This window comes from Chelonoidis abingdonii, chromosome 9, assembly GCF_003597395.2.
Source record: "Chelonoidis abingdonii isolate Lonesome George chromosome 9, CheloAbing_2.0, whole genome shotgun sequence".
Lineage (NCBI taxonomy): Eukaryota > Metazoa > Chordata > Testudines > Testudinidae > Chelonoidis > Chelonoidis abingdonii.
The window spans coordinates 55,357,184-55,382,769 of NC_133777.1; the positions used below are offsets into that span (position 1 = coordinate 55,357,184).

Here is a 25,586-nt window from a genome sequence, read left to right on the forward strand (position 1 = left end):
GAGGCAGATGATCAGATCCAAATTAATGAAAATGACTGTTTTTAATTTGGAATTAGTATGTTTGTCTTTGGTTGCTTTTGTGGCAGATTCCAGACTTCCAAACGTCACTTTCTCCTCCCCACCAGAGTACCAATGGGAATCCTCTACCCGTCAGCATATGTTCTATTTCAATTACTGTTGAGAGTGGTGCAATCTGAAACGCTCACCAATCTTGGATGTTAAGAATATCACCTCTGAGATGCTCCTCTTCCTTAGATGGGTCAAGAAGAGATAATCCTTGAGTTACTGTTGAACCTGGTTCATCACCACACTCTGATTCAGGAAAGCACTTGAGCACAAGCTTAACTTCTAAATTCATGCTTAAACCCTATTGACTTCAGTGGGACTTAAACACATGCTTTCCTGAAATGGGGCCTATAAAAATTAATTGTGGAGCCATAGGTCTGCACATGCTCTAGAACAAGGGGTCTCAACCTGTTCAGTACAGAGCCCCTTCCCTTAGCAATATGTGAAGTTCAGGGTGGTCACAATTCCATGACTTCTGGTTATGACCCCACAAGTTTAGAACATATGTTCCTAGAATATTTTAGGTAATCAATAACTTTTGATACCATCCTTTTGCCAGACAGTCTGGGTAAATCACAAATGTCCTGGCTTCCTTCATTTCTGGGGGCAGGGCAGTATCTATCAAAACATGAGCCCTGCCAGCTGGAGGATGAGCTGTGATATCATCAGCTGGGAATGCACATGCTTGTTGTTAACAAAGGAATGAAATGGAGGGGCAAGAAACAGGGCTAATAATAAAAATTGGTAATACTTTAAAATGTGAAAATACTATTTGGACTGTTTACAAAATGTAATATTACCAAAGTGGCCCTTTGTTCTGATTTTGTGGCTCAGCAACACACTGAAGTTAAGAATGCTGCAATCTAGAGCAGTAATTCCAGTTAGTTTTGATCAGGATGAAGTGTATTAAGTAGGAATGAGGAGTAAAATCAAGGAGAAAAGAGAGAAAACTGTTCCCAAATATATCATAGCTCCATCCTCAACCTTTATAGGGCCATAGCCTTGCTTTGGCCACCTTGAACTCACTGAGAGCCCCTGGCACCTCATAGACTCATAGGTCAGAAGGGACCAATATGATCATCTAGTCTGACCTCCTGCACAAGGCAGGCCACAAAACCCTACCCATACACATTTATAACAACCCCTAACCCATGGACTGAGTTATTGAAACTCTCTCAAAATTGGATTGAAGGACCTCAGAGCTGCAGGAGAAATCTCACCAGCAAGCGACCCATTGGCCCCACACTGGCAGAGAATGGCGAAAAACCTCTTATTGCGGACAAATGTGGCGCCTTTAGTTAAAGATCAGCCACTCTTTAGAGGTATTAGCTAACCTCAACAATAAGCAGCAGAGTTAAACTTAATTTGGTTTAATAGAGTTTCTGCCTTAGCTCTAGATTCCTTTGATTATGTTGTTTAATCATCGATCCTTACATTTTACGGTGTTTTGTAATTGTTTACCTTGTTTTCCCCTCTTATACTAAGGTTTATATGCGTCTACATCAGAGGTGGCGCAAACTTACAGTCCATTAGGACCGTTCGGTCCTGCCTAGGCCCCCAAGCTCCTTGGCCCCGGGGGCTTCGGCACCCGCTCTCCCCTTCCATGTTCCCCCTCCCCCTGACAGGCCTCAGCAGCTTTGCCCCACCACTGGTTGTCAATGTCTCTGAGTGGCGGTAGGCAGCAAGCTCCTGGAGGCACAGGCACAGCAGACTCTGGCCTGACTCGGTCTCTGGTGTGCTGCATGGATGCGCAGCGAGCAGTGCGATGGTGGGCCAGGTTCCAGCTGGGTGGTTGAGGCTGTTAGTGGCTGCCAGCAGCCGGTGCCCCAGGCAGCACCAGGTACAGGGAGGGCAGAGGAGCCTGGCGGCGGTTGGATAGAGGGCAGGGAGTTTGGGGGGTGGTCGGGGCGGGTTTTGGATCTTAGTTTCGATTGGTAGAGCAGGGGGGGGAACAGAAGGGGTTTGAATGGGGCGAGGGTCCCGGAGCGGGGCCAGTCAAGCAAGGAAGGGGGGTTGGACTGGCAGGTTGCGGCGGCAGTCAGGGGCATGGGATTCTAGGGGAAACGGGATAGGCAGTCAGGGGACGTGGAGGACGGGGCGTGTTGAACTGAGCAGCGAGTCCGGGGAGCCATCAGGAATGCGAGAGGGGGTGGATGGGGCAGGGGGGTCCGGGTTGCGGTCAGCGGGGATAGGAAGATGGAGAGCGGCGAGGTGGGGCAGGCGGTGGGGGGGGCTGTCAGGGAACAAGGGAAGTTGGATGAGGCAGGAGTCCCGGGGAAGGGGGGGCAGATAGGAGGTGGGAGCCAGGCCACGACCCGTTCCCCTAACCGGCCCTACATACAATTTATGAAACCCAATGCAGCCCTCAGGCCAAAAAGTTTGCCCACCCCTGGTCTAATCATTAGTGGTCAGAACTCCCTGCCGCATAGAAATGGCTATATGGAAATGGCTAGATGGGCTGTACCATTAATCTGGTCCTGCAGTTACATTGTCGTAGTGATGTTTTGTTTAGATAGGACACCGAAACACTCTTTTCTTCTTCCTTTCCCTCATAAATTATCATCTTATTACTGTAACTTACAATATGTAAAATTGTTCTTGGAAATATTTGGGTCAATCCAGTTACGTATTACATGCTGCCCCAGCTTCTGAGTGGTCTGGCTAAGTCTCAGATGGGTTGAGTCTCATGTTGAGAGGAAATGACTAAGGCAGAGATTGAGGATATTGCTGCAGTCCATGTGGTTCACAATATGTACACAAATTCCTATTCACCTTGAACACAGATGGTAAAAGCAACAGCAAAGTCTCATGTATACGGGTCTGTTTTTCTCAAAAGTCAGCCAAAACATACACTGGTCTCAGCACCTGTAGCCAAGTTCTCCCTGTCTCTGTATCTTGCTTTACATGCACTGTCCCAGCTCTGATCTCTGTTTCTATCATACCCCGACTATACAAGATAAAGTCCTATTGTGGGAAAATGTGATTAGCCAAGGACTCAAAAAATCCTACCGTAGACAGGAAAAGCTCCACAAACCTTTGAATTTCATTTCCTGTTTGCCCAGCTTGGACAGCTGATCAGCACAGGTAACCACGCAGAGTTCATCAGCACAGGTAACTATGCAGTCTGAGAATCAAAAAAGAGCTCCAGCATGGACCGCAGGGGAGGTACTGGATCTGATTGTTATATGGGGAGAGGATTCCATGCTAAAAGAGCTCTGATCCAAAAGACGAAATGAAAAAACATTTGAAAAAATTTCCAAGGCCATGATGGAGAGAGGCCATAGCAGGGACTCAGTACAGTGCCGTGTGAATGTTAAGGAGCTCAGACAAGCCTACCAGAAAACCAAAGAAGCAAATGGAAGGTCCAGGGCAGGGCCGCAAACATGCCGCTTCTACGTTGAGCTGCATGCAATTCTAGGGGGGTCCACCACCACTACTCCACCCCTATCCGTGGATTCCGAGGTGGGGGTAATCTTAGCCATGCCTGAGGATTCTGCGGACAGGGGAGATGAGGAGGAGTAAGAGGAGGACGAGCTTGCAGAAAGCACACAGCACTCCGTTCTCCCCAACAGCCAGGAGCTTTTTCTCAGCCTGACAGAAGTACCCTCCCAGCCTTCCCAAGCCACTATCCCAGACAAAGAAGCCATGGAAGGGACCTCTGGTGAGTGTACCTTTGTAAATATAAAACATGGTTTAAAAGCAAGAGTTTTTTAATGATTAATTTGCCCTGAGGACTTGGGATGCATTCGCGGCCAGTACAGTTACTGGAAAGCTCTGTTAACGTGTCTGGGGATGGAGCGAAATCCTCCAGGAATCTCCATGAAGCTCTCCTGGAGGTACTCCAAAAGCCTTTGCGGACGGTTTCTGGGCAGAGGCAGCCTTATTCCGTCCTCCATGGTAGAACACTTGACCATGCCATGCATGCTCGCAAGTAATCTGGTATCATTGCATGACAAGCCTAACTGTGTATGGTCTCGTGTTTGCTGGCATTCAAGCAACATCCTTCTTTATCTCACTGTGTTCTCCTCAGGAGAGTGATATTGGTTCATGGTAAACCTGGTTGAAATATGGGAATTTAATTAAGGGGACAGAGATGGTTGGGCTGTTGCCTGTGGCTTAAAAGAAATCCTTCCCTGCATTTAGCTAAGCGGAGCGGGGGGGTATTGCGCTGAGCTGTTTTGCTAGCTGGGATATAGCGGGATCTTCCCTGCTAGCTGGGATCTTCCCTGCTACCAGCCACGTGGTGAGGGGAGGGGTGGCTAGCAGCGATCTTCCATGATACCAGCCATCGGTGGGGGGAGGGTAAGCTATATCCCAGAGAATTGGATGGGGGCGGTTCTGGTGCTGCACGTTAACAGAAAGAAGCAGCACTCAATGGGCCTTGCTTGCATTTGGGAAAGGAGGGCGCTTGGATATATGAAGGCTGCAGAAAGCCGAAAGACAGTGCTTACCATGGCCACATGCAAGTCAAATTCTGATGCTCGGACCTGCACCTAACACCAAAGCGCAGGCACTCAATTTAAGATGCAAAATGCGACCTTGTAGTGAGATCACATGTTCAATGTAAGGTAAATAGTGTTGTTCACCGTGAAGAGTATAACCATTGTCCTGTAAAATGTATCTTATTAAATACTTCTCTCCCTTTTTTCCCTCCCTCCTGCAGCTGCAAATTTTTCAAGTCTCCCTCCTCCATCCCGAAGGCTATCTCAGATAAGGCCAGCGGAAAAAAAAAGACACGAGACGAAATGTTCTCGGAATCATGGAAGTGCACCGCAATGAAAAGCTCATCTTGAATGAGTGGAGGACGTGGTATCAAAATACAGAAGATGCCAGTGACCATGAGGATAGGAGGGACCAACATGAGGATAGGAGAGATGCTCGAGATGAAGTGGCGGCAGAAAGATCTGAGGTGTCGGGATGGAACTCGGGGCTGCTGCATGATCAATGATATGTTCCGGTATCTGGTGGAGCTTCAGGAACAGCAGCAGGATCACGAGATGCTGCTGCAGCCCCTGTTATAACCACCCTCCCGCCTCACCATGTTCCTTAGCCCTCACCCAGACATGTGAGAACGCTCGTGGAGAGGCTCCGTGCACCGCCCATTCCACCCAGTGGACAGCCAACCAAAAGGCTGTCATTATTTTTTAAATTTTTTTAGTGGCTTTTCCTTCCCTCTATCCTCCTCCCCAACCCACCCGGGCTACCTGGTCAGTTCTTCTCCTCTTTTTATAATTATTTAATAAAGAATACATGATTTTTAAATGGAGTGACTTCATTTCCTTAGGAAGCAAGCGGAATCAAAGGGGAGGGTGGTGGCTTACAGGGAATGAGTCAATCAAGGGGGAGGGGGTTCTATCAAGGAAAACAAACACAACAGTCACATTGTACCCTGGCCCGTGATGAAACTGGTTTTTCAAAGCTTCTCTGATCCGCACCACTTCCTGGTGTGCTCTTCTAATCGCCCTGGTGTCTGGCTGCACGAATCAGTGGCCAGGTGATTTGCCTCAGCCTCCCACCCCGCCATAAAGGTCTCCCCCTTACTCTCACAGAGGATTGTGAGCAGCACAGCAAGCAGCAATAACAAAGGGGACATTGGTTTGGCTGAGGTCTGAGCGAGTCAGTAATGTGCGCCACCCGCCTTTAAACGGCCAGAGGCACATCTACCACCATTCTGCACTTGCTCAGCCGTTAGCTGAACAACTTCCTGACTACTGTCCAGTCTGCCTGTGTGGCTTCATGAGCCCTGGAATCAACGGGTCAGCTGGCTCCCCCAGATAATACAGGCATTTCAACATCCCCAACTGTTAATTTCTGGTCTGGGAACTAATTCCCTTGCTGCAGCCGTTTAAACAGAGTAGTGTTCCTGAAGATGCGAGCGTCACGAACTCTTCCCAGCCATCCCATATGGATGTTGGTGAAACGTCCCTTGTGATCCACCAGTGCTTGCAGCAACCATGGAAAAGTACCCCTTGCAGTTTATGTACTGGGTGCCTGGTGCTCCAGTGTCCAAGATAGGGATATGGGTTCATCTATCGCCCCACCTCAGTTAGGAATCCCATTGCAACAAAGCCATCCACTATGAACTGCACATTTCCCAGAGTCACAACCTTTCGTAGCAGCAGCTTAATGATTGCTTTGGCTACTTGCATCACACAGCCCCACAGTAAATTTGCCCACTCCAAATTGATTCCCAACTGACTGGTAGCTGTCTTGGCGTTGCAAGCTTCCAGAAGGCTATCGCCACTTGCTTCTCGACTTGAGGCTGCTCTCATCTTGGTATTCTGGTGTTTCAGAGCAGGGAGAGCAAGCTACAAAGTTCCATGAAAAGTGCCCTTGCCACGATGCGAAAGTTTCGCAGCCACTGGGAATCATCCCACACCTGCAACACTCTGCGGTCCACCAGTCTGTTGCTTGTTTCCCAGGCCAAATTAGGCGTTCAATGGCTAGAATCTGCCCCATTACCAGCATGATCTCCAAAGCGCAGAGGCCTGTGGTTTGAGAGAATTCTGTGTCCATGTCCTCATCACTCTTGTCGCTGTGCTGCCGTAGCCGCCTCTTCCTCGCCTGGTTTTGCAGGTCCTGGTTCAGCAATGACTGCAAGAGAATGCGCGAGGTGTTTACAACGTCCATGATTGCTGTCTTGAGCTGAGTAGGGTCCATGCTTGCTGTGCTATGGCATCTGCACAGTTCACCCAGGGAAAAAGGCGCAAAACGGTTGTCTGCTACTTGCACGGAGGGAGGGATGAGGCTGTACCCAGAACCACCCGTGACAATGTTTTTTGCCCCATCAGGCACTGGTATCTCATTCCAATGGGCGGGGGATACTGCAGGAACTATGGGATAGCTATGGGATAGCTACCCACAGTACAACGCTCCGGAAAATTGACACTAGCCTCAGTACATGGACGCACACCGCCGAATTAAAGTGCTTAGTGTGGCCGCATGCACTCGACTTTATACAATCTGTTTTAAAAAACTGGTTTCTGTAAAATCGGAATAATCCCATAGGGTAGACATACCCCTACTTTCTAAAGACCATTCTGCTTTCAAAGACAATAAGTTTCAATCTAATCTTCCTATGACAGTAAGTAAGCTCCTCTTAACAATTTACCTGGATGTGACTACAGTAGGCAATCCAACCAATATGTCAAATACGGTGGGGTCCTTTTGCCACGCTTAAATGATTTATGGGCAAGGTGACCAGATGTCCCAATTTTATAGGGACAGTCCTGATATTTGGGGCTTTGTCTTTTATAGGCATCTATTACCCCCCATTCCCTATCCCGACTTTTCACACTTGCTCTCTGGTGACCCTATTTATGGGAAAGTACCATACCATGTTCCCCTTTCAGTAGTTCAGTAAAATGCATTGCTTTGTTACTTTCCTTTGTCACAACTGTACATCAAAGATAAAACCCTGGCACCACTGTAGTCAAAGGGGATTTTGCAGTTGACTTCAATGAAGCCAGGATTTTGCCCTTAGGATGAAATTCACTCCAATGCTACAATGTAAAAGAGCCACATGAGCATGAAATCAGAAGCATTTAGTACTTAGCAGGAGCAAATTAATAAGCAGAAGAAGGGTGATCCTGCTTAAGACTTTCTAAGGACAGGCACACCAGTACCCATAATGCTAATCAAATTAGATTTTAATATTAGATACTATAACAATATATTTGTATCATAGCTAATGATCATTTTAATATAGAATGATAATAGAAAAGGAAGCAGGCAGCAAAGGACTCTGCTTCCAGGAAACAGGAGGAAGTTTGTTTCTGTAATAGCTAAAAGATTAAGTTTGTGTGGTAACTTCGTGTTGTTTTGTTTGTGGTGACTATCAATTGTGTTTTACTGATAAATCTTGTATATTTAAATGATCGTCTGCCAGCATCATTTTGTGATTTATTTTTACTGTCATGAATTTGCTGCCATATGTAGCATTTGGGAAAGACAAAGTGAAAAGGAAATTGCAGAATGTACTGTAACTCTAACAAAGCCTTTGTTTCTAAGCATATGTCTCTACTGTTCTGATGTTTAAGTTGCTTATCTTTTCTTGGCAGCAAAACAGCTACAGTATTGTCAGTCATTTGTTTTATTTTCCCCCCTATTATTCTGTTGTTTTCTTTCCTTTTTTTTGCTTTCAAATTGCTGTGTAGTCTATGCCATGGAAATCAATCGTAAGTCTATGTGGGGAGCTGATTAACTCATTTAGTTAAATGCGTTCATTAGTCTTTTTCTTCCCTGGATACTGGTATTTTAATTATAGTGTTCTGACAAAATTCAGATGTCAGATTTTTGTTCTTCTACTGAATCGATTTCAAGTATCAAAGAAGCAGGGAATTCTTTTAATTATAAAAGGAACCGACTGGGTACTACTTTATTGATTTGCAATTATGTGCCAACATTTTTGTACATTTTATTGTTTCCACCACAATGATCCTTTTTAAATTATGTGAGTTTTTGCACACAGAGAATTTAATTTCCTTTGATTATCCAAGTTCTACATTAACATTTTAAAAAGCTAGTTGTGTACTCATGTTTTTGAGATGTACTTGACTTTCCATGTCCAGTTTCCACATGATCACCAGAAATACAGGATTAGTGTATAATTTGGTACCATGTTTGGAAACCAAGTCTGAACTTTCTTTAAATATGGTTCTGGCCTAACAAGATGTAAATATGTGTTTTCAAGCGAGTGTAGACAAGATCAAGCTGATTTCAAATCCCCTAAAAACCTTATCTTCAAAAGAGGTGGAGAATGTTAGTTTTTACAAACACTTTTAAAATAAAATGGTTCAGTTTATGCTGGCAAACCAGATCTTGCAAAAAATTACTGCTGGGCACAGTGTCTTTTATAAGACTTCAGTTGGAGAGTACTTGCCACTGTAAAGTGTTCTACCTAATGGTAAGCATTTGTAGGATCCAGCCCAGGGTTTGAAACCAAATTAACTGGAACTATATTTAAAGTAAGAACAAACTTAAGGCTTGTCTAAATCAGGGGTCTCAAACACGCAGCCCGCAGAGCTCTTCCCTGCGGCCTGCCAAGCTCCCTGCGTGCCCCACCCCCCAGTTACTTCCTGTTGCCGCCAAACTACCTTCACCCCCCCCCCGAGTTATTTTATATGGCAGCTAAGCTCCCCGCACTCATCCCCAGCACCACAGCCTCACCCCTGCACTGCACCCCCTCCTATCCCCAAACTCCATCTCAGAGCCTGCACCCCCACCCCCTGCCCCAGCCCAGAACCTGCACCCAGCACCCATACTTCATCCCAGAGTCTGCACCCCAGACCCCCTCCCCGACCCAAACTCCCTCCCAGAGCCTTAGGAAATGCAGATGGAGTTAGTGGAGCTTCAGTGTGACACCATTTTGAAGCAGAAGTGTACAGATGTTGGAATTCCAGAATTCTACAGGTTTCTTTCATGAGGAAGATTTCCCATGTTATTCTCTATTTCCGCAAGGATAATGGCAATGTTTGGAAGTACATATATATGTGAACAGTTTTTCTCTTCCATGAAGATTAACAAATCTGTGTTAAGGTCAAGGCTCACTGATGAACATTTGAAAGCAACACTGAGATTGGTTTCGTCTCAGGATATCATACCTAATATTGATGCTCTGGTTGATGCAAAACACTGCCAGCTAAGTGGCCAAAAATGAAATGACTGTCAAAATTAGCACTGACTTTTCACATTACAGTTAAATAAGTTAATAAAAAAGTTAATAAATTGACTTTTAATAGCATACTATGTTTTAATACTATACTACTATATTACTCTTCTACCTCCAGGCACTTCCCGCCGCCAAACAGCTGTTGGTGGCACTTAGCACTTTCCGGGGGGAGGAGCGGGGAGCCGCAAACTCGGGGCAGGAGATGGAGAAGAGATGGGGTGGGGTGGAGCTTAATGGAAGGGGTGGAGTGGGGGCGGGGCCAGGGACAGTGAGGGTGGGGGTGTCAGTGATGCGGCCCTCTGGCCAATGCACTAGTCCTCATGTGGCCCTCGTGATCATTTGAGTTTGAGACCTCTGATCTAAATGGTGGGGGAATGCGCTCTACAGGGGTGTGAGTTCTAAAGCACACTAACTTATTGCACTTAATTGGTTCGTGTAGACCCTGTTGGCATGCGCTAGTGCACTTTAATGTAATACTGTTTCAAGCACTTAAAAGTGCACTGGGGGGATCTTTAATGCACATTAGCAGGGTCTATACAGACCAATTAATGCACAGCATGTTACTGTGCTTTAGAACTCACACCCCTATGTAGCACATTACCTACCATATATACAAGCCCTTACTTTTCAAACGTGATTCATAGGCCAATACCTTCAAAAGTAACTAGTGACTTTGGGTGCCTGACTGGAGACATCCTAAATGGCCCTGATTTTCAGAACTTAGTGCCCATCTACTGGCCCCTTTTAGGTGTCTTGCCACTTCTTTGCCTCTCATATTAGGTTTTTAGTCCCTGTATAGTTTTAAATCTCACTGATGTATACTTCTGATCCTGCACCATTGAACGCAATAGGCGTTTTTCCATTGACAAAGAACTTACAGTCTAACTGGGAGTTTTGAGAGGGAGGAAGTTTAACTATCTAGGCTACGGCTACACTAAAGAGTTTGCAGCACTGCAGCTCCACCGATGCAGCTGCACCACAGTAGCCCTGCTAGTGCAGATGCTCCAAGCCGACAGACAAGAGCTTTCCCCATCGACTTAATTACTTCAGCCCCTGAGTCGTGTAACTTATACTGACTTAAATTGTAGTGTGTACATAGCCCTAGTTTCCACACCCTGCAGCAACTTCAGATTTTCCCATATGGGCTTCATTCGCCACTTTTAAGTGGTTCTTTTTTTATTCTGGTATTAAAAAGTTTACATGTGCTTAGAGTTATGAGATCTCTTCCTAGATCCAGTTTTGCTATTGGGAGAAAAAATCTGTAAATCCTAAGGGCTAAATTGTAATCTTGGTTACATCACCACAAATCTGGAATAACTATTCACTATGAGGGGAGGTTATTTTGCATTTACATGGTGTAACTGTGAATTTGGCCCAAAAACTCCATTTGGTTCTATTGGAAATAAACTTTTAACATGGATATTTGTCCTAGCAAATTTTATGCAGATCTAATCTTTACATAAATCTGATCAGTGTTTTCAATGTCAGACAAGCACTGAAAAGTAAACCTTCAATTGTCTCTTCAGCTCCTTGTGGGGATAATCTTTATGATGAGGATGGTAAACGTCTCCCTCCATGCATACCTGGGGCCTGGCTCACTCCTGCTATCATGGCTTGTTACCTTCTGGTAGCAAACATTCTACTGGTAAATCTGCTGATTGCTGTCTTCAAGTAAGTGCTTAACTGTGTGATTGTTAACTGATCTTTCTCAGTTTCTTCATACTAAGATGAAATGCCTGTGAGATCCTATCAGCAGGACCAAATTATACTGTGGTTTTGCAAATAGATAGCAATTTGTGAATTTGCACTATACCCAAAGCCCAATTGTTCTGTTAATGGCATTGACAAATATTTGAATTTTAACTGAAAATCAGTTAAAAGAGTCAGGGATATTGTGATAATTGGCCCTACAAATTTACCTAATTGTGAGCTCAACTGTAAAAGGTGAGTGAAAGTTCATAAAATGTCACAATAGCCTACAACAAATGGTAACAGGAAAAGGTATTAAAAAAAGAGAGGCAGACTGCATTAGTCCAAACAAAAAGTTCTTGCTATAACTCAAGGTCTGTGTTAAGATTGTGCCTGGTAAACAAGAACAGTGCAGAATGGGAAATCAATTAATCGAAATTGGTATGCCAGAAATTAGGTCTAATTGGTGGACAAAATGAGAGAATGGGCTATTCCACCATTTGCTCCCTTTTGGGGCTTGGATTTTTTTTTTAAAGGTGGGAGAAGAGAAGCTGAGGGGGAGGAATTTGGCTACTGGAGCAAGCTTCGCCATCATGGCTGCCATCCCTACTATCTCCTGGGTCCCCACGCCTTTGTCTTGCTGATCCTGAGAGTTGTCCTAATCAGACTGGGCCCGAGAGACCCAGATGACATCGCTGCTTCTGCTGGCTCTGGCTAAATCTTAGCCACCATCCTGGATAAGAGACTTTCTATCCCTGCACCCCCTACACCACCACTTTTCCTTCCCTATCTTATTTCTTCTCTTTCCTGTCTCTCTCCTTTTTCTTTTTGTCTGATAAGAACCTGACTTAGTGAGCTACAACTGTATATTTTGCAACATTGTTGCAAGCCTGTGAGGCAGCTAAAAGCAATGTCCTAAAGAGCCCAATGCTGGTATAAATTTGCCAGTGGCTGATAGACTGTGTCCTGGGTCTGTGTTTTTCCAGCAGAGGGGTTGCACATGAGCATCAATATCAGAGACTGAAGCTGCATTTTCTCTCTTAGCTGTTCTTTTCTATTTCCTCTAGTGTTTCTCTTGTTTTGTCTTCTTAAGAAACTGGATCAAACTTTAACAGCTCCAGCCCATCTCAATTAATGCCTTCTCTTTTCCTCAAAAAGGATGGTTATTACCATTTCAATTATTGCCATTTTAATACCATCTAAAAGACTCAAACAAGGGACTATTACATTCTAAAACCTCTCTCCGGCTAGGGTGACCAGACAGCAAATGTGAAAAATCAGGATGGGAGTGGGGGGTAATAGGAGCCTATATAAGAGAAAGACCCAAAAATCGGGACTGTCTCTCTAAAATCAGGACATCTGGTCATCCTAGAAGCAACTGAAGTGACTGCTAGGAATCACAGTGCCATGATGCCTAATACTTAGTGACACTAGTTCCTAGCAACTACTTCAGCCTCTATCAACTATGTTTAAACAAGTGAATTTCACTGAGGTTGCAGTGGTTATTGTCATTCAGATGTAAAACAGAGGTTATTCAGATGTAAGACAGCTCCATCCCAGGTTCATCAATTGCTATACTGACTTTGCAAAATATACTAGTAGTCCAGCAGGATGGAATTCAGGGATCACTAGAAGAGAAGGTAAGATCTGATATGAGTAGAATGTTTCCCAGAAAAGGACTGCCCCCCGCCCCTACAGTTGAAATCAGATAAAAGATGCTTATAAACTGCCTAAGCCTTGTGTAGTTTTACGGCTAGCCTGAGAGGCAGTGTCATCCCTACCCATACACAAAGTACACAGCTGCGCAAGGCACCAGGAAATGTGAGGCACCAAATTTTCTGATGCCCCAAGCAGCTGCATGCTGGTCCAGCCCCAGATCCACCTCTTCCCACCCCACTCCACCCTTCTGCCCCCACTCCAGCCCTTCTTCAAAGCCTCTGCCCTGTTCTGCACCCACCCTGCCCCTGCTCTGCCCCAGTCCCACCCCCCACTTCCCTGAGGACTGCAGCAGGGCCGGGCCTGCGCTCACCGGTGGCGGGAAGTGCAGCGACCCGGCCCCAGCCATGCTGCTGGTGAGTACTGGAGGGTGGTCCCCTCCCCCCCGCAGCAGCCTAGGGCCCCACATCCCATGCCGGGGGTTGCATATGGCCCCAGAATAGCTAGGGATGGCCCTGCTGAGAGGTGTCCGGAATGCAAAACCGATAATCACAGTGATCAAAGTGATCATTTATATTCCTGTCATTGATAGTCACAAAGCAAAACCAAGGAATTTTTATCCACTTTTACCACTTCCTCTTTATGTTGGGTACTGTAACAGAGTGGTTCACCCTTGAAAGGTGCGGGTAGCCAACCTTGATTACAACCCCACCTGAAGAGATCGGCAGCAAAGAGGCTGTAAGGAAGGGGATTAGAGGCTGCTGGGAGGGAGCAGACTCTAGCAGTGAGCCCTGGGAGTAAAGACTGAGACTACACCCAGGTAGCGTCTGGGAGTGGGCTGCCAAAGCAGGGAGGAGAAAGAGAAGCCTTTGTTTTGTGTAGACTGGATGGACTTGAAAACTTTTATTCTGAATGTTTGTTAATTTAATAGGACACAATCTAAGAAGGGATGAGAATGGGCAAAAGTGTTTTATTAGTTTCTTGAACAGTCCAAGAAGAGAAACTGAGGCAAGCTGCTTGTAGTGTGGCCCTAGGCCATGGGCGGGGGGCACGTGGGAGATGGCTGGCCCAGTCACAAGTACCCTGGATGTTCTTCCCATCATGACATGGGGGTGGGATGGAAGGGAACGCTAGAAATGACTGCTACTACTAAGTCACACTCAGAAGCATCACCTAGTGGAGATACAAATGAAGTGGTGTTCCCCATGTATAGACTGCTTTGCAGTGCTTGCAGGCATAGGTAGATAGCATTTTGTTGGGCATGATACCTAGTTTACGTCATGCTAGGGTGACCAGATATTTAGGTGTTTGTCCCGCATCCCGACCAATCTTTGGTTGGGCTGCAATTTGTCCTGATATTTCCCTCCGCCAGCAGTACACGTTTTTTTTGGTTGGTTGGTTGGTTTTTTGTGCCGCCGGCAGCACTCGTTTTTTTTTTTGCTCTGTCGGCAGACTCCCCACCCCGCAATGTGTCCCGATATTTTCTTCCTCTCATCTGGTCACCCTATGTCATGCCCAGGAATGTATACTTCACAAAGTGTATGTAGTTAGGAGGTTTGGTAGCTTGAATTTTAAAGAACTAAAATGCCAGTCACACAGCTGGAAAAAAAACCTTACATACGTCAGTTACTATTGACTGAAAAGACCAGAGAATCAGCAGTTTAGGAAGTAGGTCATGCTGTTAATGCCTGTCAGCAGCATAATGGCAGATGATAATACTCAGCCAGAGAACTCTTGCAATGGAGAAGATAGTAGAATAAAGCCAAATTGGCCAATATCAATGGTATATAAATGCACGTATTCCTAGCCATAAGAAACTATGACATTCATGTTTTATTGTAGTCATGTTTTAAATACTTTCACAAAACAGTATGTAAGAATTTTAAAACACAGCAAGTCAAAAAACAAATGGTTAGAATTTTTTTTAAAGGAAGTGCTTATATAACCTTTGATGGTTTAGGAAAAATAGAGTATTTGGGGACACTAAAATAGCTTGAAAAGTTTCACATCACATTCAGAACTACATGACTTGCTTTCAGTTGATATAAGAAAGTCTATTATTAGTCTCTGGGTCTAGCAGTGTCCCTTTTCTACCCCTCCAAATCCACTGAACTCCTAAATATATTCTTTTTAACAACACACCTGGTTTGATGGCAAAAATGAAAATCTTTGGCTTCTAAGAGCAGCTCTTTGCAAGTATCTGTGTTCTGTTCTGAAGTGGAGAAGTTTGTATGAATTGAAGTTTGAATTGAGGACCTTTTGTGATTGCTTTAGAAAAAAGTCTGCTATTTAGGTCAAGCTGATCAGGATATGCCTTGTGAAACTTCTGAGTTTTATTATACAAAATACCTTTCATGACTTTAATACTCTGTGTAACATCAAACACTGGGATGTGTTATTAGCAGAACTTTGTTTATAACCATGCTTCAAAATAGGAGTGTGATGTATATATTTTTGCAGAGCTTATTTTTCTCCATGACTGCTGAGAGGTTTTATATACTGGGGCAAATATTCTAAAATGGCAGACCTCCCAGTGGAAGTGCAGGAATGTGTCCTGGAAGATGCAAGCGCTGTGTTGTTTTTTTTAAGAGCTCTGGCTGTCAGCCCCAGGTAGCTGGGTCTTGTGTGGAAGGACCATGAATATTCAAGAGACAGGGACAAAGGGTCCCCCATCCTCCCAGGCAGCCCAGGCTCAGGCCCTCCTTCTCTTCCTCTCTGCCCCAGTCTCTCACCAGGAGGTGGTGGGTCTCCAGCCGTCAGCTGCAGCACAGAAGTACAGAACAGAAGTAAGAGTGGCAATGGGGCACTAAGTCTGCTGTAAAAAGTGATATTGATGAATATCAACTTTCACATTGCCATCCTTACTTGTGAGTTGCTGCTGGCATGGCACTGCATTCAGAGCTGAGCGTCCACCCAGCAACCTGCTTTCTGCTCTGCCTTCAGAGCTGGGTGGTGGAATATGTATTTGTGCAGGGGGGGAGGAGGGCACATAAACGACTACAGACACAAAGAAGGGGGGCCCGATCAAATATGTTTTTGAGAACCACTGTTCTAAAAGGATAGCCTTCTGGGGAGGAATGTGCTTCTGTTCTACCACAGTCAAAAGGATAGCTAAATTATTAGTTCAACTTAATCAGCAGTCTTAACAGTCTCTTCCAACTAGAGCCTCCAGGCTTTATAATAACTGCTGAAACGATTGGCTACACAACTCAGCAATTCATGTCAAATTATTGTATCTGAACTCAGACTGCTATTTAATATCCTTTGTATTTTTAATTGCATGCTTGTTTATGGCAAAGGATCATCAGAACCTAATGGCAAACAATAAATCTAACAATAACCTCTCTTGCAGCAATACCTTCTTTGAAGTGAAGTCCATATCCAACCAAGTTTGGAAATTCCAGCGATATCAGCTGATCATGACATTCCATGACAGACCTGTCCTACCTCCACCTATGATCATCTTCAGCCACCTCTACATAATCATCATCCGCCTTTGCTGTCGCTGTAGGAAGAAACAAGAAGGGGACCAGGATGAACGTGACCGGGGACTGAGTATGTGAAGGATTCTGTGTTTTAAATAGAGCTCTTTATACCATTTCAAACACAAAGCAGCCATTTATCCAGTGCTAATTGCCATTCATTTTCTTCACCTTGGCCATTGGCAGTATTAGTAAAAATCAGTATGTGACAACACTTGCATCAAACTAATAAATTCATAGAGGTCTCCAGGGTCCTGAGCCCACAGAATATGATGATGCACTGCTGCTGCCAATTTTCCTTAGCATTTTTTTTAAAGTTGCTGACCCTATAGTCTTGCCATCTGTTTAGTCCAGATTAACCAAATTATAATGAAGGCCACACAGTGGAAGGTAATGGAGATCATTCACAAAGACATTGAGGGGATACAAGGATTATGGTTTCTAATCTTATCTGTCACATTGACTTCTCTCTTGCCTTTAACAGTTCATGTATGACAATATTGTGCCTCAGTTTCCCCACATATAATAATACCTACCTATCTCATAGGAGAACTGTGAGGATTAATTATTATCTGTAAAATACTTTGAAGATGGAAGTGCCCTGAAATTGTTACTTTTAACATAATAATAATAATAAAGAATAAAAAACAGATTTAATCAAACAGATGTTAGCATTTTTGTTACATATGCCCCTGATGCAAAAGGGTTACATATCTGACACCCCTGAAAATACTATGAAGCATTCCCAAGTGATTTTTTTCTCTCATTTCTTTTTCCTTTTTTTAAAAAGAAGAATTGCAATTTTTTGTAAAGTCCTTACCCAAAGTCTGTCAGTGGAACAGACTGACCCATTGGATTTAATCTACTGAATGTGATGACATCCCTTTTTAGAGAGAGGGTAAAAAAGAAGACTCATCTAAACGAGCAATCAGGTTGACTGAGTAAGGTAACATTGCGCTCAGGACTTTGGCTAAGTGCTGGTTGCCTGTTTACAAAATAGCCTGTTTATTAAGTGCCCAAGCAAGGACTGCAAAAACAAAAGCTTCAGTTCCTTCCCCTGTCTCCCCCCTCCTCCCAGCTCCCCAGTATCCAAAGAGCCCTACAAAATCAAAACCCACTTGTTATATTGGATTTAAAATTATATGAAACTTGGGCAATTCAACTAATACGTTTTACAATTTTATGCAGAATTGTTTCTGAATGATGAAGAGCTGAAGAAATTGTATGAATTTGAAGAGCAATGTGTTGAGGAATATTTTCAAGAAAAGGAGGATGAACAACAATCATCTAATGACGAACGTATCAGAGTCACATCTGAAAGGTAACTAGTGAAAAAAAAACCGCCCTAACTTTACTAGTGATTAGAAAACTTCTTTTTCTGTTCATTAACACCTAGTGTTGGTCAAGCTATGCGATGTTTGTAGCCTCAAAAAAATGCACCAAAAGTTTCTATGCTTATCTTAACCATGCCTATAAATCTGGCTCCAAAATTGAGTCTCTCACAAGAGCAGGTTTTCTCATGAGAACTCTAGCACTGTTTGTTTCTGTGTGGTCTGGGTATACTGCAAGAGCCTTGCCCACATTTTACTTCTACATTTCCTCTCCCTCCCCCTCCCAACTGTGTGATGTTCAGAGATGTTTTCTCTACTTGTTTAACAAAGAACGACTTGCTCGATTTCCATCAGATTGCCCTATTGTATTAGAGTGGAATCAAATGACAAGAGCAGTGAGATAGGACAGGAGAAGTATGTTCTAGCGGTCTGCATGTCGGGGCTGGACACCCAGAACTCTTGAATTCTAATCTCAGATCTGGTAAAGATTCCCTCTGAGGTCTTCGGCAAATTATTTAAACTCTCTCTCAGCTTCCCCATCTGTAAATAGCAATCATACCTATGTGTACCTTACTGAGGTGTTGGGAGGCTTAGGTAATATTTGTACATATGAAGACCTAACCAGTAGTAGTATATGTCCCTATTACTAGGTCGTCTAATCAATAACCCTGCTGTTGCAGGGTTTTTCCCTACAGAATGTTTTCACACTCTACCTACTCCAGTGGCAGTTTTAAAATAACTCAGAGATGGGCCTTCTATTATTCCCTTGGATGACTATTCCACAAAATAAGAAATCTCGCTATTAAGAAAATGATACCTGATATTCAGTTTACATATTCCTTTACCCTGTTGCATACTCACTAATCCCTAGTTATAGCCCCACCCTAAGGACCATCCTAAATTATTCTATTCCTGCTGTTTTTTACACCTTTAGAATAACAATAGCCAAATATAATAATCCTCTCAGTCATCATTTAGCCAAGTCATCACATTTACCATGTGCAAATAGTCAGTGCGACTGTGGTAGCAAAGGGAATACCTGCAATGCCACAGTAATGCTAATTAACTCAGAGCAGTAGATGTCAACACTTCAATGGTGACCACTCTATCCATATGTTTCTTTTAAGAAATCCTCACAGATCAGTGCTACTGTTATCTGGGGTTTTCAGAACCCAAAATGGTGGTGACTTAACCCACTTTCTGCAGGCGGTGTCAGGAATAAATCAATGGGGACACAGCTCCTCCATCTGATGAATGATTAGGACTATCATAAGCCTTTCTCCCAAATCTGGACCTTAGCGTCCAAAATCTGGGTGCTTAGCATGAACCTCCAAGCTTAATTACCAGCTTGGATCTTATCTCTGCTGCTCACCAGACAGGAATTACAGCGCCTGCCTCGCTTCTGGTCCCCCAAAACTTCCGGAGGGACCCAAGACCAGAAGCTCTGAGTTTATGGCAAGGAAAATACTCCACTTCCCTTCCCCTCCCTCTCCCACCAGACTTTAATCTCTGTAACTTGAGAGTATTGATGGCATACTCTTTACATCACCACAAACTACAAGAAGCATATCTCCTCTATTCCTAAAGAGACAAACCCCAAATAACAAGGAAACAGATATGATTCTCTCTCTCTTTCCCTCCACCAATTCCCTGGTGTGCAGAGCTATCTCCGTAGATCTAACCAAAGAGAATTCCTCCCCTTGTTCCTAGCCTACCAGAGGAAAACTAAACGAGTCTTAAAAAGAAAACTTATATTAAAAAAGAAGAAAAAGCATCAAATTCTCTGTATTCAAGATGACATAATACAGGATCAACTGCTAAAAAAAATGATAAACAGTCTGATTCAAAAATATCCCAATTTGAAACATTCAGCAGCTACACAATGTAATACAACCAAAACAACATAAAAGCCTATATTGTTTTTCTACTCGCGTTACTTACAAGTTGGAAATAGATGATCAGTGAAGATAGAAAGAAGCTTCTCATAGCTGAGAGACAGACCAAAAGACACAGACCCAAGACAAAGAAGACCCACAAATTCCCTCCCTTAAGCTTTTAAAAAATCCGGTTTCCTGATTGGTCCTCTTGTCAGGTGTTTGGTTCCCTTTGTTAACCCTTTACAAGTAAAAGAACATTAACCCTTAGCTATCTATTTATGACAAGGACAAACGATGCTTTCACCCAAAGCTCCTTCTTTACTGAGTCTCAAGCACATGCCATGGCAATTGTTTTAGAGCACCCCAAACATAGTTACCCAAAGTCTGAGATGGTTTCAAGTGATCAACAGCCAGGTGCCCGGGGGTCCTTCTTCCGTCCAGCTGCTGAGAAAGATGTCAGTCTCTGCTTTAAGAAAAGCTCCTTGAACTGCTCCAAAGTGTATTCTTTTAGAGCTAACTTAAATAAAGCACATAACTCTTAGTGACTCCTAGTGGGTCACCAGTTCTCCTAGCTTCAGCAAATTGCTCATTATCCCTTATCAGCAAAGCATTTCTAGTCATAACAACAATAAAACTTCTATGTCAGGGGCACTCAAAACCAAGGTTGGCTATCCAAACACCCTCTTCCAGTCTTATGGTTCATTAACTCTCTGTCCTGTCCTCTTATTCTGATTAGCAAAACCACAATCATGCACCTATTTGGCTTGGCCTCTCAGACTTCTAACAATTATTCTTATCTGTGTGGTATTTGGTTTTTCAGCTAATAGTGGCTGGACGCACACAATGGCTGCCGTTATATCAAGTTTAATCCTCCCACAACACCACTACCACTTAAATTCTTTCTCTGAATTAATTAACATCTTTCTGACTGGGAGGTGTCCTGAACATCAAGTAGTGTCTATGTGCAGTCTCGGAGTCAGAGAGTAAATGAAATGTGCATGTGTGTGTAATTTCTACGGCACTGTTTATCCCATGGCAATTTGTCAAAATCAAGGCTATTGTGACAGCGAATAACATGCTTCTCTGATTCATTATGGTACATCGTCACAAAGTAGATCTGCATATTTCTCATGGCTTCTTGCTCCAGATGCTCCACCAGTTTTAGTATGTGAGAGCAAATGAATGTTAATTTACTTTCACGGTTGATTTGCTAGTGTGTGATCTCTAATCACATCACAGTGTGTAGTTTTTATATCCAGTCCTCCTGCACTGTAACTTCTATTATGCGATAAATGATAAAGAAAATTGAAATAATTTTAATAGAATTTTTTAATGATTCTACTGTTTGCAAATCTCGTACATAATAGAAAAGTAGAAATCAAAGGCTAAAGTAGTGCACAATTCCATAAACTCCAGAGTACATTCTCTTTCATGCAGCAACGAAATGTGTTTTTCACCATTATCTTGATCTTATATCAAGTCAAAATTTGAATCTGTCATTAGAAAATACTTCCCATATAATTAATAGAGTTCCTTACGGAGAAGAATGATTATTATACATGAAGAGGTTGGCATGTGTGGAAAGAAATATAAAAACATGCTTACCTTAAGACTGACATGACTTGTACTTGCCTGGACACTTAATAACTAAGGGGAGAGAGAGATTAAATTTCCATTTTGTATAGCATAATGAGCATAGCTCAACAGAAAGTGCAAAATCTTTCAATAACATGAATCAGATTAATGAACTGCTTTATTGTACAAATGGAGCTGATAAAATTATTTTAGAAAGTTCTTTGTTCAGATTGTTTTGGAAACTAGATCTGATTTCTGCAAATTTATTCACAATCATTCACTGAATTACATGCAAATATACTTCAACCTATGGATAGTTTTGCATACTATTCACTTTCACTGTTAATTGTGGTGTGTGATTGGTCAACTAGGTCACAGTGGGTACTGTTTCTGCTTCATGAATGGATGTCTGACAGTTTTTAAACAGAAGACTAAAGAATGGCAATAGTATATAATATGTTTCCATTTATGAATTTTTGGATGAATAACAATTGGTGTTAGAATTTGTGAAACTTCAAGGGTTCTCAGATATTTTCATGAATAGCCCGTGGCCATCCAAATACTCATAAACAGTAAATTATTGGAGTGGGATGGATCTGAGGTAAGGCAATAAGAAATGAAACGGGTTCACAGCAATGGAATCTGATGTTAAAACTCCTTGCTCAAAGTAAGAGACTATCCAAAACTCTCTTCGGATTTTGGCATTCATTTATAGCAGGATTCTGCATTCTTTGCACCCCAGAAAACCCTACGGGCTTTGGTGCGAATTAAGATGTCAAAAAGTAAATGATTGATTAGTTTTATCAAGAGTTTCCGCATCTTGCATCATTGATTTTTTTTCCCAAGTTTTGGGGAACAAATAATTTGGTACAATGTAATTTTAAAAGAACGCTGTTAATGTTCCACATTTGCAATATTAAGTGCTGTGTAATTTCATATAATTTCCCTTTTTTAAATAAAAGGTATCGACCTCCAGCTGTAAACTGAGAAGTTTTCAGCTTTCTCCTCAAGAGGTTCTGAAAGTCTTTTCACAATAATTAAATGGCAGAATAAGTTTAACAAGATAATGATTAATACTAAAAATCAAATATGACAGATCTTTTCTTAAACAAAAAGAGGTACAGGGGTAGAAAACAGAAATGACTAGACAGTAAGATACCAAATATTGTGACATTGTAGTGTAGCTATCAGCGAGGTTTTCAACAGTTTACATATATATATTCAATACTTCCACTGTTGGAAAATCACAATATAGTAGAATGTATTACACAAACTTTTGTACAACATGGGGAGAAGTTTGTGCATTAGAAGTTTGTTCCTTAAAATAGTTAGTGCATATATTGTAAAATTCTCTGCTATTCAGAGGGTCACCACAAGACTTATGGATGACTTAAGTTCTGTTTTGAAAGCTTAAGTGAGACTTAGGAGCTGCAGAAATCTTGTTTTGGCTTTCTGCTAAGGAGCAAATTTCACCCCATATGTGAAAATTGCACATTCAGCATGTCTGACCTTTGACATAGTTATTAATAAGGAACGTGTATGGTGCAAAATTCAACTCTAACATTACTCAGCAGAAATTAGTGTGTTACTTGAAAACATTCTATGGGATATTTAATTAATCTTATTCTTATACTCCATAGAGTGGAAAACATGTCTATGAGGTTAGAAGAAGTGAATGAAAGAGAACATTTTATGAAAGCTTCTCTTCAGACAGTTGACCTTCGACTTTCTCAACTAGAGGAGCTATCTGGTCGGATGGTGAATGCCCTCGAAAAGCTGGTGGGTATTGACAAATCCGAACTGACGCATACACGCTCACGAGCTTCTTCTGAATGTGATGCCGCTTACCTCCTGAGGCAAAGCAGTGTCAACAGCTCTGATGGCTACAGCATGTACAGATACCATATCAATGGTGATGAGTTAACATTTGATGATAGCACCACCCCGATGTCACCAGCCATGGCATTGCGCAAAAAAGCCTATTATTTTGGTACGAAAGAAGAGAGAGATTGTGCAGACTCAAAGATGAAGCTGGTTCCAGAACGTCAGGGTAGTCTTCGCTATATCTCCAGTGCTAATACAGTTGCCACTACAGATTACAATAAATCTACATTAGAAATTGCACAGAATGTCACTAGACCCCGATCTGATTCAGACATTTGTGTTTCATCTGATGACAAGCAAGGGATTTCCAAGAGTGATGAAACAATTCCCCAAAGCATAAAGCAAACAGATATTGTTATGAATGAACAGTCAGTCACAAGACCAGATTTTCAGAACACTTATTTAACAGTAGAAAGGACCAAGTTAGAAGCTACTATCTCTTATCCCTTGGACAAGTCTAAGGCAATGCGCTATTACCCTGCTGAAGCTTTCAATGCATGTCAAACAACCATGCTAAAGTCAAGAAGCTTTATATTTGCACATGGAGGGAAACTGGCTGGAGGGGTCAACAACTGGACCACAGAATATAACACCATAATGGATCAAGTGTGCCCTTCCACAGTTGAACGGTGGACTAGTGAGTGGAAATACCAGGCTGAACAGAAACTTTCTAATGAACCTAGTCCAGAATATCCTGGTGAGTCTGAAGCAGAAAGGCAAGCAGAGCAGAAACAGTTACTGACAGATACAGAAGATGACAACGATGTTGGCGAAGCAGATGTCAGTGCCTCTCATACTTCTACACCCGTCACTGACAGGACTGAGACAGAAAACTTACTGTCAGTGAAGCCAGACAGGACTAATAGATTCCCATCTGTACGATCAAAGAGTTTACACAGCCATTCTCGGAAAGCCAAGTCCATTAAGGACAAATTAAATAGACCAGGACACGCCAGCAGTGTAACTAATCTATTGGTGGCCTGTGGCAGTGCAACAGAAGAAAAAAAAGCTAAGCAAGAAGACACTTCCACAGAAACTGAGTGCTAAAATGGTTCATGTGGCAGTGATGGTCAAGAATTTGTTTGGATTAGTTTAACAAATATACCACACTGAACAGAAATGTTTGAAAATGTAATTCCTAAAAAATCATGCATTTACTGATTTTCTGTATTTTTAATTCTGTAGAAATGTTAATGCCCTGTTCTCAAACAAATGCTTTGTGATTTGGGTGAAAGGAAGACATGCGCTTTAGGGGTGGATGTAAGGCGAGGCATGATAAGAAAATGCCAAGTGGTCCACACCTTTCTGGGGTCTGTCGGCCTTCCACATTTATTTATTGACTGAGTCTTTATTAGAGCTGGTTGAAAACTGGAAAATATTTTCATAAATAATTGAGAAAATTCTCTCCCTTTTTTCATTGGAAAGCTGCTAAATTCAAACTTTTTGGACTAGCTTTATCTTCACATGTGCACCTGATTTCCTTATGGATGTAGTCTTTTTTTCCTTTAAAGTACTGAATGCAAAGGAAAGTTTTGCAATCTTCTTGATTTCACAGATACCTCTCAGTTAAATTACTAAGGAATGCACATCAGAAATGATTTTCAGTCAATAAAATAGACATAAACTGAGTTAAAACAATACAAAAAAATGCAGGTTTCTCCAAGAACAGCAGGACTTGGAAGCCATCAGTTTGGTCTAGTACCAAAATATTTCACTTGTCTTTGAACATGGATAATGGCATCTTGTTTTCTGTTGCTCTGAGAAGGAGTATCCTCTTTAGCAAGCATGCATGCATACACACACACATACACTCTCTCTCTCTCTCTCTCTGTCAAAACTAATTGCCTTAAGCTGGGCATCGTACTGGAAATACTGCTTTCTGGAGGGTCTGTTTTGGGAACTACATATATTTTTAATTGGCAGTGTTCATTATTTCAAAACACTTAGTGGGGATTGAAGTGAGAAAATGAGAGTCCAAGACCTGCATCAGTGGCTTGCATCACCAGAGGTTACAGTGGAGCCTCATAGTAAATGGAATTTGCTTTATTTAAATAAATAAGTACAACTGTAAAATGAGTGACACGTACTGATAAAGTACATACACACCTTTATTCCAGACAAATCTAATGCAACAAACCTTTCTTCCTTCAGGAATTTCGTTTGATGACAACTGGGGAGCACAAGTGTCAAGCACTAAAACACCTGAAGCTTGTTTTTAGGTACTTCAAAACCATGATAAATTTTTTGTTGGTTATATTTTCTATATTTTCCTTCTCTTGTGAAAATAGAACCTGAATGGCCACTTCGGTTTTATTAGTGTGAATCCCACCTGTCTCTTTTGAACATTTCTTGTATA

General features: G+C 42.6%; 1 protein-coding gene across 1 annotated transcript in view; it reads left to right on the forward strand.

The window, feature by feature from the left end:
- Nucleotides 1–25,030, forward strand: part of LOC142047292 (transient receptor potential cation channel subfamily M member 1-like) — a 28,410-nt gene extending 3,380 nt beyond the window's left edge. Inside the window, exons 4-7 of the mRNA XM_075069088.1 lie at nucleotides 11,263–11,407; nucleotides 16,434–16,636; nucleotides 17,752–17,884; nucleotides 22,987–25,030. Of these exons, the coding sequence (XP_074925189.1) occupies nucleotides 11,263–11,407; nucleotides 16,434–16,636; nucleotides 17,752–17,884; nucleotides 22,987–24,277 (1,772 nt within the window). The 3' untranslated portion in view covers nucleotides 24,278–25,030. The remainder of the gene's footprint in view (nucleotides 1–11,262; nucleotides 11,408–16,433; nucleotides 16,637–17,751; nucleotides 17,885–22,986) is intronic.
- Nucleotides 25,031–25,586: the final 556 nt, after the last annotated feature.